The sequence below is a fragment of the Anopheles aquasalis genome, chromosome 3 (assembly GCF_943734665.1).
Source record: "Anopheles aquasalis chromosome 3, idAnoAquaMG_Q_19, whole genome shotgun sequence".
Classification (NCBI taxonomy): domain Eukaryota; kingdom Metazoa; phylum Arthropoda; class Insecta; order Diptera; family Culicidae; genus Anopheles; species Anopheles aquasalis.
In genome coordinates this window covers 39,423,746-39,437,572 of record NC_064878.1, presented here as the reverse complement: position 1 = coordinate 39,437,572, position 13,827 = coordinate 39,423,746, and the positions used below count along the sequence as shown (strand labels likewise).

Here is a 13,827-nt window from a genome sequence, read left to right as displayed (position 1 = left end):
ACAGCCATTAAAGCAATTCTTACGAAACTAGAGGGAAAGGCGCAAGCGGTGGTGGGCAAAACACCCAAAACCATCGCGGAGATCCGGAAATGCCTCAAGGACAGGTGCCGCAAAAAGAGGACGCCGGAAACTCTCTATGCGCAAATTTTCAGCACGAAGCAAACAGGGACACTAGAGGACTTCGGAGTCGAGATTGAAACGCTCACGAGGGACCTCAAAGAAGCGTACATAGAGGAAGGGCTTAAAGAAGCCAAAGCTGATGAAAAAGCCACAAAGACAGGGCTCAGGGCACTGGCGGAAGGAATAGCGGATAACAATTCGAAAATTATTATCCAATCAAGCAAATTCGCCACCATCCCGCTAGCAATCGAGGAGTTGCAAGAAATAGAAGCAACAAGGACAAAGAGCACTGTGGTTTTAGCAGCAAGAGGAGAAGCCAATGGGTACAAGCCCAAGTCATGGCAAAAGCAGAACCACCAAAAAAAGAAGTGGCAGCAGCAAAACTATCAGGGCAACAATTACAAAGGGGGCAACAAATACCAGAAGCAATGGTCGGGACCAAAGTACGATAATAACTACCCCCAACAGCAAAAAACCAACAGCTACAAGAAACAAAATAACTACCAGAACAAAGGCTCCGGTAAAGTTTACCTGGCCGGGGAAAGCCAGAGCAATGAACAGCAATGCGACAATAACCAACCTTTTTTAGGCGACGGGCAACCCCAGAGTTGCCAATATTATCCGTAAACATTTCGGCGGTTAATTACGTCAGGATCCGTACAAACATGACGGATGATGGATTCACTACCTTAATCCTGGACACAGGGGCGGATGTATCACTGTTCAAACTCAACAAAGCAAGAGCAAACCAAAAAACTTGCACCACGGATGTTATTAACCTTACGGGGATCTCTAACAACTCTATCACAACTATAGGAACAACAGTTGGCACGTTGCAATTCGAGGGTTGCAACGTACAACACACCTTCCACATCATACCAGCATCGGTTGAAATTAATGCCGATGGCATATTGGGACGAGATTTTTTTACGAAACATCGATGTCTAATCGATTACGAGCATTGGCTACTTTACTTTTCTTTCGAAGGGCACCCAATCGCACACCCCATTGAAGATAACGGGGGCGGAACCTTTATGATACCAATGAGGAGTGAGATAATCAGGAAAATTAGCTCATTACACATTAAGGAAGATTCTGTTGTGTTAGCACAACAAATAGAACCAGGAGTGTTCTGCGGCAACACTATCGTGGCCAAAGACAACGCTATGGTTAAATTCATTAATACAACCGACAGAAATGTCATCATCCAAAACAACAAATTTCAGCCTACATTTGAACCACTGGCCAATTTTCAGGCTCTTGGAACAACAGCGTCCCAAAAGCACCAAAACAGCGAAAGGGTAAACAGCATTTTGGAAAGCATTGAAATCGAAGCAATACCACAATATGCTCGAAACGACTTAAAACGAGTCATTTGCAAATACGCAGACACGTTCTGCACTGAAAACGATCAGGTAACAACCAATAATTTCTACGAACAGAAAATTTCAGTAACAGATAACATCCCCTCATACATCCCCAACTACAAACAGATACACTCACAAACAATAGGAGCATTAGAGAGAAATCATAGATGTTTAAACGAGTATCTAAGGACGTTTTCTAATGAGCATCACACCGACTGGGATGACTGGATAAAATACTACGAATTCGTTTATAACACTACAGAACACACAGATACAAAATTAACACCATTTGAATTAGTTTTTGGTAGAACTGCGAACCTACCACAGGATTTAATTAGACACAAACCAGAACCGGTCTACAATCTAGATCAATATCACGCGGAAATGCGATACAAGCTTCAAAAATCAAACGAGGTAGCGAGGAAGCACCTCATCAAAACAAAACAAAACAGGCAAATAGACTCAAATAAAAACACGAACCCCATCCAAGTAAAACTAGGAGACCATGTTTATATCACGAACGAAAACAGGAAGAAATTAGATCCCATTTATGTAGGACCGTTTGTAATAATTGAAATTGACAACACAAACTGCAAGATACGACACATAGCATCAGGAAAAGAGTCTGTAGTACACAAAAACAGACTGATCAAAGCTAGGCTAGAATAACGCACAAATGAGCTCAAAAGCACCCATTTTTGCATTATTCTTTCTAAAGGGGGGAGGTGTAGCATGTCTGCTAAACAGATGAAAGTCTGCTAAGCAGATGTGATGCGACGCAAACATCTGATGCGCAGATGTCACATGCATCACGGGCGTTAGCTAGGGAGGTAAAGGCGTAACCCATAGGCGAAGAATGGGTAAACCCCGAACTCAGGCGATTGTTGCCAACCGGGCCGGACCGCCCAAGGTAAACATAAACATGCGACGCGCCACCCCGGTGATTGCGGAAAAGGTTCTACCGCCTAAGAACGAGGCCATGCGGAAGAGAAAGCTACGGCCGAAACGCGGTCTGCAGCGTAGATGTTTGTAGCGCTTGCAGATGTTTTGTAAATCGGAACTCTTCCTATCCGACAAACGTATCGGATAAGGCAGTATAAATAAAGATGACTTCCGAGTAGAGAAGTCAGACAGAAGTCAGTACTCAACCGAACATCATCGTGTCACTTACTTCTTGTCTCCTATGAAGCATTGGTGTCCCCCTACCCTGGTAAGGCCCAATGACTTCCAACGTTCTCCACTGAGTAGGTGAATCACTCACGGGTGATTCACCACGGTTGTCCGGTCAACCTCGAGTCCACTTAGTTAACAACATTGGCTGTCCGCCACGACGGACACCCCGAAACTGCAATCGGCGTACAAACGCGGGTGTTCTAACCAAGCGATGCAAGGTTCCCGCGAGTGTAAAGTTACGCCCATCACAATATATCTGCTTTTGTTTATATATGTTTGATGTATCTATGAAACGGATGTGCTACGGAGAAACTTTATTATCGCATACTAATTGAAGTCTTAAATGTTTTGTTAAAAATGATGCCTGCTTTGCCTTCCTTGAAACTCGATCCGCTACTATATCGATAAGGAATCTTTTTCTATAATACAAAGTCGAAAATTCCATTCGGTAACACTTCTTTGGAGGAGTTGGAAACATTCCGTACGTTCAGAAATCGTGGCTTTCGCGCTGACAATCATTTTTGTGAATTCACGACTCCTCCTTCATTATGCGCCAAATATTATCCATTCATTGCACCACTCCGTAGCATCGTCACAGACAAATCCTCGGCAAATGAGGACCTGAGATTGCTTAACGCCATTCGGACTGAAACCAGTTTGAATGATGCACGGCCGGAGACAACCGATTTTTCGCATTTTCCGCAGCGATGTGACTTCCGCCGAGGGTGTCTCTCTGGTATGGCGATAGGACTATGATCAATTATGGACAATTGAAATCAATCCACGCAATGCTGGCTGCCGCTGCCGGGCTTCGATATTTTCCCACATTCGGGTGACAAATGAGCCGAGCACGGAAAACAGTGTGTGCATCCGTTCAGTTGAACCGGAACTGGTGCGTCATCGCAAGAGGGGATACAAAGCGGGGGTTGGAAAATTGATTAAAAAAGCATATGCTATCCAATTACTCCCCTGGTGGCGTTGTATCGTCGAAGCAGTGGTGGAGACCGGAACGTAGCCTATCGATACAATTACCGATGCACTTTGGGAAATTGTGGCAACCGATGGTTGCGGTCTTCTCGTACCCCTTTCCCATTCCGATTACTCTGTGGACATGACAGGAAGGGAGTGAAGACAGAAGAGAAGGTGGAAGAGGATGCTTGTTTTGGAAAATTGCATCGAGTGCGCATCGTTCGTTCGTTCGTTCGTTCGGTCGCTTCACACAATTTAATGACACAATCAATCAATTTCCCCGACATTTGCAATGCGTGCGGACGATGCCCCGGCCATCCCGTGGGCATTACCGGTGCTTCGACAGCTCAAACCACTTCCATCATCATCGTCAGCAGTGGGCAAAAGCATAAAACAAAACAAAAACTGTGCCGAAAAGAACAAAGCACTCCGCCATATAGCGTGACAATGTGACATTCCCGGGTCGCGGCGCATGGCGTGATGACTCTTCTGCTCTTCCGCCGCTCTTTTTCATTGCAAAAAAGCATCATTTGCTTGCCATTTTTCGCAGACTCATAGGCCATCACCATCGCCACAACGAGAACCATATTACGATCCACATCATCACCACCGTCAACAGCAGCAGCAGCAGCAGCAGCAGCAACAGCAGCTCGACCATTATCAACGGCACCAACAGCAGCAGCAGCAGCAGCAACGTCAGCACGCACAACATCATCACAATTGGATGATTGCAGAACGGCAGCATATGGGTGGTGGTCCGGTTGTTTCCACCCGGCACGAGGCGGCCACGAGCTACAGGAATCATCATCTAGTGTCCTTCATTGATGGCCCCGATGTCACCACTTCCGCTCGCCGATATCCTCACAGCATACCACCGGTTCGCCATTTCGTTATCCCTTCGTTTGCCACCTTCTGCCTGTGTGTGTTTGTGTGGCTGTGTGCATGTTGTGTTATCGTTTGTTTATCGTTTGGATGAGTTTTGACTCTTTCTGTTATACCTTCGCCGTTGCGTACACGTGTGTGCAAGAGAGATTCAATTTTGTCCAGCTGTTTTTCATCGAAAACACAAAAATGTCAATCTCCTCTTCACTCGTTTCTCGCTACTCATATTTCCATTTCCCTGTTTCCCTTCGCGCGAGCGAGACTGTTCTGTTCTCTTCTGTTGTGTTGTTGTGTTGTTGTGTATTGTTTTGACAACTGTACAACTTGTTTGTCCTTTTTGTGTGTTGTGTGCTTCTCCCAGTCCCTCTCTCGCTCCCTGCCTATTTTTTTTTTGCTATTGTTGTCGCTATTTGCTTTGTGGAGATCCCAGAATACGTTGCTCCCGGTGACATCGATTTCGCTTCTGGTGTTATCCCGTTATTTCCGGTCTTCGATTCGTGTGTTCGCTGATTGCGCTGGAAGTTCAATTCCATTCGATCCGTTTCCTCTGGTTTGTACTTTTGCCTTTCTGGGTGGGTGCTGTGGTGATATTGCGTGCCATCAGTATTTCATTTGTTTCACTTTGCGGACCGTTGTGATTCATATTGTGTTCTGGAGCTGCTGTTTTTCGCTTGTTTTGTACAAAAGATGGCAAAAAACACGTTTTTTTTTGCTGTCGTGACATCCCTCGTGATGATATGCATTATTTCGATCGACCATTTGTATGTTTTTCCGCGTCACATCATACATCGGCCCGAGCAATTAATACCAACGGATACTGTTACGGATATTACACTCTAGAGCAAAACGGCGTGATTTTGCCTGCCGGGCCTGGTATGCAATTGGAATGGCATCATTTCTATTGTTAAAGCTATTGTAGCCACGGTGGGTAACATTGGTAACAGCTCGTGCTCCCCTCCTAAGGCTTTTGTTTTGAACGGTTATACTACAAGACTAGTCTGCAGGATGGTTGTAGATATCGATTGAACTGTTTGTATTACTTTCAAACATTTTTTATTTAAATTGACTGTTTGTATAATACTTCTATCCAGGCAATTATCACACGAGTATTATTAAAAAACTAGAGATTAACATAAGCAGTTTGAATAAGGACTGGATGTCCAAACCATTCTATAGATTACTTGATTGTTTAATACTGTCCTTTTGTAAAGAAGTTTGTCATATTTGATGTATTACTAATTTTAAGGATGATTTTTGAATATAATTTTATCACACATTCGTTTCTTTTCCTAATTAAAAAAATACAGTCGGAGGGCAATTTTGAGCACGATATTTTGAACAGAAAGATATTCTTTTAATATGTAGAGGGAATGCTATGACGAAGCAATCATTTTCGTTCAGTTTATTTCATATAATTTTCAAATGAGAAGGTATTGGTGATATCGTATTATCAATATTATCATTCAGTGATTTGATAACATAAACATTCTATGGTGTTAAATATTTCTGGCAAATTTGGTGAGAAAAAGGGATTTGTGAAATGAACTGAAATTTGATACGATTAAATCATTCAATGGAACTACTTACATTACTGTAACTGTTATTACGCTACTGCCACTGTTACTAGCCACCGATTAGCACAAAATTTCATAATATAAGGGCATGTTCCGTCGAAACAGCGTTGGGTGAAACGACAAACTTAATTTTATTATTTAATTCTGGGGCATTCGTTTGCAACCGTTTTTGGAACGCCAATTTTCTGTCGGTGTTGAAACAGCCGTGCAATTAAAATCACATGCATAATGTGGCGAGTTGAATCTTCAACAAATCAGTCATTTTGATTTTCATTGCAGTGATACGACTAAAATAAACTTTATTAAATTTTAATATCAAATATTAAAAAACTAAAATTAAATTCCCGTTCAAAGCACTTATTAGGTGTTCGTGTCGTTGTACGAACAGATGCTGCTTTATTTCTCACTGTTAATCGCAATTACTTCACAATTCTTTGTTTCAATCCAATTACGCTTCCTTTCGCAAGCGCGGAACGGGTGTTAGCTCACGGACCAGTCCGAGATCGTAAAAATGTACGTTAGAACGCTTGTCGCGTTGCTTTAACACTGTCGATTCTCTTTTGTGTCCTGTTCCGCTAAATCTCCAAAGTCTCTCCCGATTGCCGCCTCGGTCGTGCGCGGTGGATTGTACCTCCTTTTCTAACAGTACTAAAGCCTAAACATAATTCTCCTTAATTATTTTTCATAAGTTACCAACTTTAATGCTTCATTTTTACTGATTCCACTCATTACTGATGCTTATACTTATTACAATAAGTTCAACTACTACCCTCAAATTCAATTCCCTTTCAGTTGCTACCGAGCAATTTAGACAATTTTTTGAATAACGAGGCACGGTTTCTCCATCCACCTCACCACCAACCGGAAGACAGTTTCAACTAAAGCACTTCACCTTCTCTACACATCCACCGGATGCTCTCCGGACCCACCATGACCCCTTCCAACGCGTTCCACTCTGCCAAAAACAGAATCGCTCCACAGAGCATAATTCGTAACGAAATCATTTAAAAGAAATTATTTATGCAAAAGCAATCGAGCTCGTGCGCGTGTGCTCGAGCGCCCCATCATTTCGTCGTACGCTCGCCAAACGATGCTAATGCCGCTCGTCAATAGATAATTCATTAAATGCCACCTGTAAACAAGCAAATTTGTGTTGGCCACATCCTTCTTTGGCACTGGACTTGCTCGAGAAACCATGGCGCATTGGAGTCCGTACCTTTCCCCCCCCCCCCCCCTTATCATCGCTCACCGGGCGCCCGGGTCGCCGCTGTTTGTAATTAGATTCGAGCTCAACTCCGACGGTACCGCACCGAAGGTACCCGAAGGATTACAGAACATTTGATTTAGCCTTTTTCCATCCCATCAACAAGCGGTAATCTTCTTAGGATCGCTCACTTGCTGTCTGGCTGGCTGGCTGGCCGGGTCGCCAAGTTTTGGCTCATGATAAATTCAAACGAAGCCCATCGGTACGACGGCACACAGCCAAGGCGTAGCGCTGGTTGGTTGGTTGGTTGGTTGGTTAATTAAAATTCTTCAATCGAGTTTCGCTTTAGAAAGGCAGAACCCAGCCAAAAAACCCCGCTAACCACGAACCTCCTTGCGACTCCTTGCCTTGCGAGTGGCCAACAAGCCAGTGTCGATTGTGCCGGACGTTGGTTCATCCTGTCTCGACCTCGATCATGGACCCGTTGCATGGAGTACAATGTGGAAAACATTTCAAGGCAAAAGAAGAAGAAGGCAAAGTGGTTTAACGTTTCCGATAAGAAACGGAGCAACCGTTGTCGGCTGCCAACGCGCTAGAACGCAAACTGCTTATCGCGTCCCGAGAACGTGTTGAAAACATTTGTTGCACAGCCCTTTTTTTGGGGCGAAGGCAAAGTTGCTAACGGCACCAGTCACCCGCGTCATCGGGATGACGCAAGGTTTGGTGCAAGGACATTACAATCGCGGAAAACCTTCCCGGACTTTCCGTCGCGTTTATCCGCGATCGAAAGCTCGAAAAGACGCTCGAGGAAGCAAAGGGCTAGAAGCTGTTAACGAGCAAATGAGGAGGAATACGGCGTCTGTGTCTTGTTGCTGTTGCCGGTTTGCGGCAACATTGGAGCAAAGCGACTGGAGAGACCGCTCCCTTTAAGGACCAACAAGATGGGAAACTGTGCTCCTGGTGAGGGTTCTGTGTGTCTGTGTGTTGATTGTGCGCTGAATGGGGTGGAAAAGTTTCACCTCGTTTTGTGTTCGCTTTCCAATCTTGCGCGAAAGTGGAAAGTTTTCTCAACTTTCACACCCATCGCACCCATCCCCGGACCTCCGCGATGACGTGGGCGTAGTTGAAGGTGTCTCTAGACCTCGTAACGATCTCCGCACTACGGGGCTACTGCCGTTACTTCGTTGTTTATGTTGGCGTCTCACCCGCGACATCGTCGTTGTCGTCTTCGCAATTCTCTTCCTTAGTTCGCATGGTTATTATAATGTTTGCGCTGCACTATCCTGGGCTTCTCTCGAGGGAATCAGGACCACCTCAGGGCCTGTTGGGTTGGGCGTGCTGCATTCATAATTTCTTATCCTTCTACACCCCACGACGAACGAACGGGAACGAATTGCATCATCTCCGTTCGCTATCGGCACGCACATTGCATTCCCATCGCACGCCATCGCCAGATGGAATTACAAAACGTGAAGTCACGTCGGACAAGGGGTTGTAAAATGAGCAAACGATTGTGTTGGTTGGCTGGTTGGGTGGCTGATGACTTTGGAAAAGAAAGTTTTGCAACGCGGAAGTTTTGCATTCGCATTCGAGGGAATGGTTTCGAAACGGATGAGGAGGAACGGATTGGATAAGCGCCAAGGCGAAAGGCCATCAAACGATAAACAGTTTACCAGCGGAACTGTGGTACTATCCAGCTAGCAGACCAGTAGAAGGGTCTGCATGGCGTGAATAGCGGTAGTTAGATTTGTTGGATGCCATACTAGAAAAATAAAAAAAGGAGCTGATTTGAATGCAAATGGTCAACTAGCTACACAGGATGGAGACCAATAAAAAAGGCAAATTTCTATTAAGGAATATGATTGGATGTTGTGCTTACACAATCAATGCACTATTGCCAATTGTAGTGAAGGAAATGATGGCTATTTTATTACGATTCTCCAGAAGCATATTACGTTTTATATCACGCGAATCTGTTGAACCATGACGGTGTGAAATAAAACCATGATATAGAATGCTATTTATTAAAATTAGGAACAAACTTTATAGTTTGTAGGAACTACGACACGATTATAAAATATTATTTGATGCAATGAGAAAGCTGGTAAACTTACTTAGCATTGTTTTACTAGTTTCATCATGCGCATTATTGTTTACTGAACGAATTACATAGGTTAGAACATGGAAGGCTTTGCCAAATAAGTATTCATTGTCCAATAATAGTTTCTTCTTGTTGTTACGATGTCGGAACAGTAAAAGGTAAAATTGAACACAGTTCCGTAGAGTTATTATCAAGATTTAGCTGTAGAGCAGTGAACTAATAAACTAATATTAACATGCTAGCCCCAGAAATTGATAACAGTCAGTCAGAGGGGCGCCGTTTAAAGTATCAACCAGTCCGAGGGCCACATAATTTGGTGGTGCATGACTTTATTAAATTTGCTTATTCCCACCAAAAACCCAACCAGTGCCGGTTTTCGTGGCCAGAGAGGTACAGAAAATTTTAAAACTGGTCGCCGCGCCGAGAATACGAAATGATGTGGTTTCGTTGCCGAATTCCCGATGATGGAGGCGCCTTTCGAAATGGAGGCGCCAGGTAACCGGTAAAATTGCTTACTTTCATGGGTTTGTAATAGAAATTTAAATGGCTAAATAATCCAGGAATCTCACACTACATTATGTTGTGAATGAAGATATGTTGAGAAAACTGATTCTTCATTTATGTTTTGCGGATGTTTGAGTACCCTGCTGTAGAGCATTTCGTGCAAACTAATTCAGAATGTAGATTAGTCTGCCTGAAATATTCATGCAATAAGTACATTCGGTTTGCCTTAGGTTGTCAACAGTCAACCGTTCTTTTGCTTTAGGAAATGTATGTAATTTGAGTCTGTAAACAAGAATGATGTTGGACAGACACACCACAAATCCCTGTACACTGTCCAGAGACAGCGAAACGCTGCGTTTTAAATCGCTTTTGAACGGGAGATTTAAAGAAGGTATTATTTATTCACATTTTATTGGTATCATATTAATTATTTGAGAAATTGCAACCATTATCTACTATTTAAGCTACTCCAAGGGATTTGGTCCACCAAAGTCGGTTTATGATTTTATTGAAACTTCAATCATCAGTTCACAATTTCTTGCAGATTGCAGCAAATCATTTACTTCATAAATCGCCATTTGTACCATATGCCAACTTTATAGTAATCATTTAAATGATTACCATACCTTCATTTCCTCTCTCCAACATCCTGATGGTCCTCCAAGTTAATACTCCATTGTTAGAAAGGTTTTTACCTGGAAACTCAAAGTGTTCAATTAAAACCATCTAGCTTACATCACAAGGAATGCACTCAGCACAACCTGATTAGACCCCTTATTTCCCCATTAACATTCCATCAATCCTTCACGAATGTGTGCCTCCATTCTCCAGTAAATTATCCTCGAACGAACGGTGCGCCGTAAATGGGATTACACCACCAAGAACACCACTGATCGATCATTACATGCATTCCGGAACCGCAGATTTGACATTTAATTAACTTCGCACCACTCTCTCACCCTACCGAGTGCCGGCCTTTCCCAGGCATTCCCGGCATTGTCGCCTTCGGCTCCTTGACTGCCATTGAGGTGTTAATTTAGTTCTCACCAGCACCTCTTGAGCCACCGCCACCGAAAAAAAAAAAAAAAAACTAGCGGATCCATCAGCATTAAATGAAACTTTCTGGGCAAAGTGTAATTACAGTTCCGTCAACCGGAGCGCCGTATTGTTGCCATGCAGCATGCAGCATGCGGCATGAGCGACCAGCCAACCATCCGACCGATTCGCATCGATCGATTTCTCGCAACGTTTTCGGTGCAGCTTCCGGTGCGTCAATAAACGGAGCCGGAGCGGTTCTGTGGTCAATGACTTTTAGTATCCCGGGGACAGACCATTTCCAGCTGAGGTCTGAGCCGCACCAGTCGGTCCACATAATTGGTGGTCGCTGGCCACACCAGTTGGTTGCTGGAAAGCGCGGGTTCTGTGAATTCGATGAAATATAGCTTTGATTAGCGCAAAAGCGGTTGCGATCGCCACCAAGTCCGTAGCGAGGGGCGGCAGTCGGGGTAGGCTTCAACATTGAGTCACAAAATGTCATCGATACCAGGCCTGACCACCAACAACCGCTGGCACACGCGATGGTGGCGGTGGTGCAGTGCAGCACTCGGATAGGTTTTCGTGTGTGGTTTTCACTGCAATCGTGCTCCGCACTGGGGACACTGTAAACAGTGTTTGCGGTTTATGCAGGCAACGAATGGCAACAAACAACGACGGGAACAACGGAGGTGCACTGAGCGAGAGAGAGAGAGAAATGAGTGCGAACGAGGTGCAACCACAACCACCGCCGACCACCGACCAGGCCAGACCAAGCCAGGCACTTGGTTTGGCGTTTGCAACATTATCAGCCAGCGAGCCTAGCGAACCATGATGGCACCGCGTGTTGTAGTTAGATCAAATACCCTTCTCTCTCTCGCTCTTTTTCCTTCTCTCTCCCTCTCCCCCCCCCCCCTCTCTCTCTCTCTCTGGAGTGATCCCATCCTTCCGGTATAAAGCTCGTTCCGGTTCGAAGGTTCGCATTTCCGTCGAGGATTGGGTTTTCGGTCCTTCGCTCTATTCGATACCACGCCTGACTGCCCTTTTGCCCCTTTTTTGGTATTGGGAGGGGGTTGGGAGAGGGGTTTCAGGGGTCAGCAACTTTCGATCGAACTTCCGGGTTTAGTGGGCCCGGTGGGTGGCCTCGCTTCCGTCGCTAATTGTGTCACGCTGTGTGGACACACGTTAATTGCAGTAGCGCCCCCGGGAAGACTCGATTTTAGGGTCCCAGTTGGTTGGTTTTCGATGATTCGATGGGAGGAACACCCTTCAATGGCACTTTCGATGGCCGATATTTTAATAGCCGCGAGCTGAAGCGATCCTAACAAGTAAGTATCGTACCGAATCAAACGTCAATCGCAAGGTAAGTGCAAGTGAAGCCACCATAATGCTTGAATGCCGCCACCGATAACAGCGCCACCCATTGCTTGGTAATCATGTCCTGTTCGCGTCTTTTTTTTTCAAACGTTTGAAATGTTTTCTTCTCGGTTTGTGCCTTCTCAACTGTTGAACTTGAATCACTCTACTAATTTGCTGCAACTGTTGCCCCTTTTTTCTCGGAAATAGATACACGTTCCGCAAGGTTGCGTTGTGAAGAACATTCGCATCAAGCAGAAGCTGGCCAGATTGAGGCACCAGCAGCGTATGCTTGCTCAGCACTTGCAGCAACTGCAGGAGGCGCCCGATACGAACCCGGCCCTGATACAGCAGCAGCATCAGCGTTACAGTAAGTGGAGTGGAGCTACCTCTTAAGCTTGACATTGAACCAATTTCCCTCGAACCGAAGGAGAGCAAGCGCCTAACACGCGCTCTGGAACAGTCTTTATCCTCGAGAATTAGCTCCTTGAGCACGCTCTCTTTGCTCTCATTTTCCTTTTTCTCATTTCCCCCTTTTTTGCACTTCATTACAGATAATCTTTTGCGTTACTACTCCTCCTGGGACCGAGTATCGAGCTCTGGAAGTGCAAGTGGAGGTGGTTCCTCCGCTCCTGCTGCTGCTGCTGCTGCTTCTACTGCCGCTACTGGTGCCACTTCATCCTATCACCATCGGCCTGCGTACCCTGCGGCAGTTGCAACACATTATCAGCAACAGCGAACGCATCAATCGATCCATCATCACCAACACCACCAACAGCAGCAGCAGCAGCAGCACCATCAACCGCGTCGATGGATGCGAAAGCGTAGCCGAGCGAATGCTGAAGTGGCCGATGGTAGTGCAGCTGCAGCGTCGACAAGGACTCACGAAGGAGCGACCTTGGAAGCCGCGAATAGTGCAACGGCAGGAGCAGCCTAGGGCCACGGCATCGTTAATGGAAGCGTTTCATCATTCGAACCGAAGGACCTTCAGCGCTGCGATCCGCAACGATTGGCTTCAATGGCTTGTCGAGTGACCGGCCGAGACCGAGCGGCGACTCTTCACCACTCAGGGAACATCATAATCGATAGATTAAGCTCTTAACACAAACACAATACTGCTTTTACCGACCGTTGGCCTCGCTAACTGTAGCTTGGATTGACTATAATCACCCTCTAACAAGTGCCACTAAGAACGCAACTCAAGGGATCCTTTAGCAGCGAGTGAGAAGGATGAAGGAATTTGTAGGGCAGATCGAATGGAATGTAAGATCCGATGAACGCCGGGGGTTTGGTTCTGTTGCGTGTTGCGTGCAGTGCGAAAAACTCAAACATCAAGTCAAACAATAAAATAACTTTAATCTTTAAGCACCGTAGCAGCACGTGATAGTGTTCACTGGAAGTCCGAAAAACTTGAGCCTGTTTGTTGAATTCTTTTTTTGGGTTCTGGTAAGTAAGTTGAAGCATTTTTCTCTCGATTAGGATTGTGCTTCATGTGTAATGGTTTAAATTTAATTGTTGTATGACGTGTTGCTAATGTTGAAGGAG

The 13,827-nt window shown here is 45.1% G+C and overlaps 1 protein-coding gene across 1 annotated transcript in view; it reads left to right on the top strand.

Annotated features, from left to right (window-relative positions):
- LOC126576644 (fibrillin-1-like) overlaps positions 1-13,219 on the top strand; it is a 74,090-nt gene extending 60,871 nt beyond the window's left edge. The window contains exons 15-16 of the mRNA XM_050237950.1: positions 12,493-12,652; positions 12,837-13,219. Of these exons, the coding sequence (XP_050093907.1) occupies positions 12,493-12,652; positions 12,837-13,219 (543 nt within the window). The remainder of the gene's footprint in view (positions 1-12,492; positions 12,653-12,836) is intronic.
- Positions 13,220-13,827: the final 608 nt, after the last annotated feature.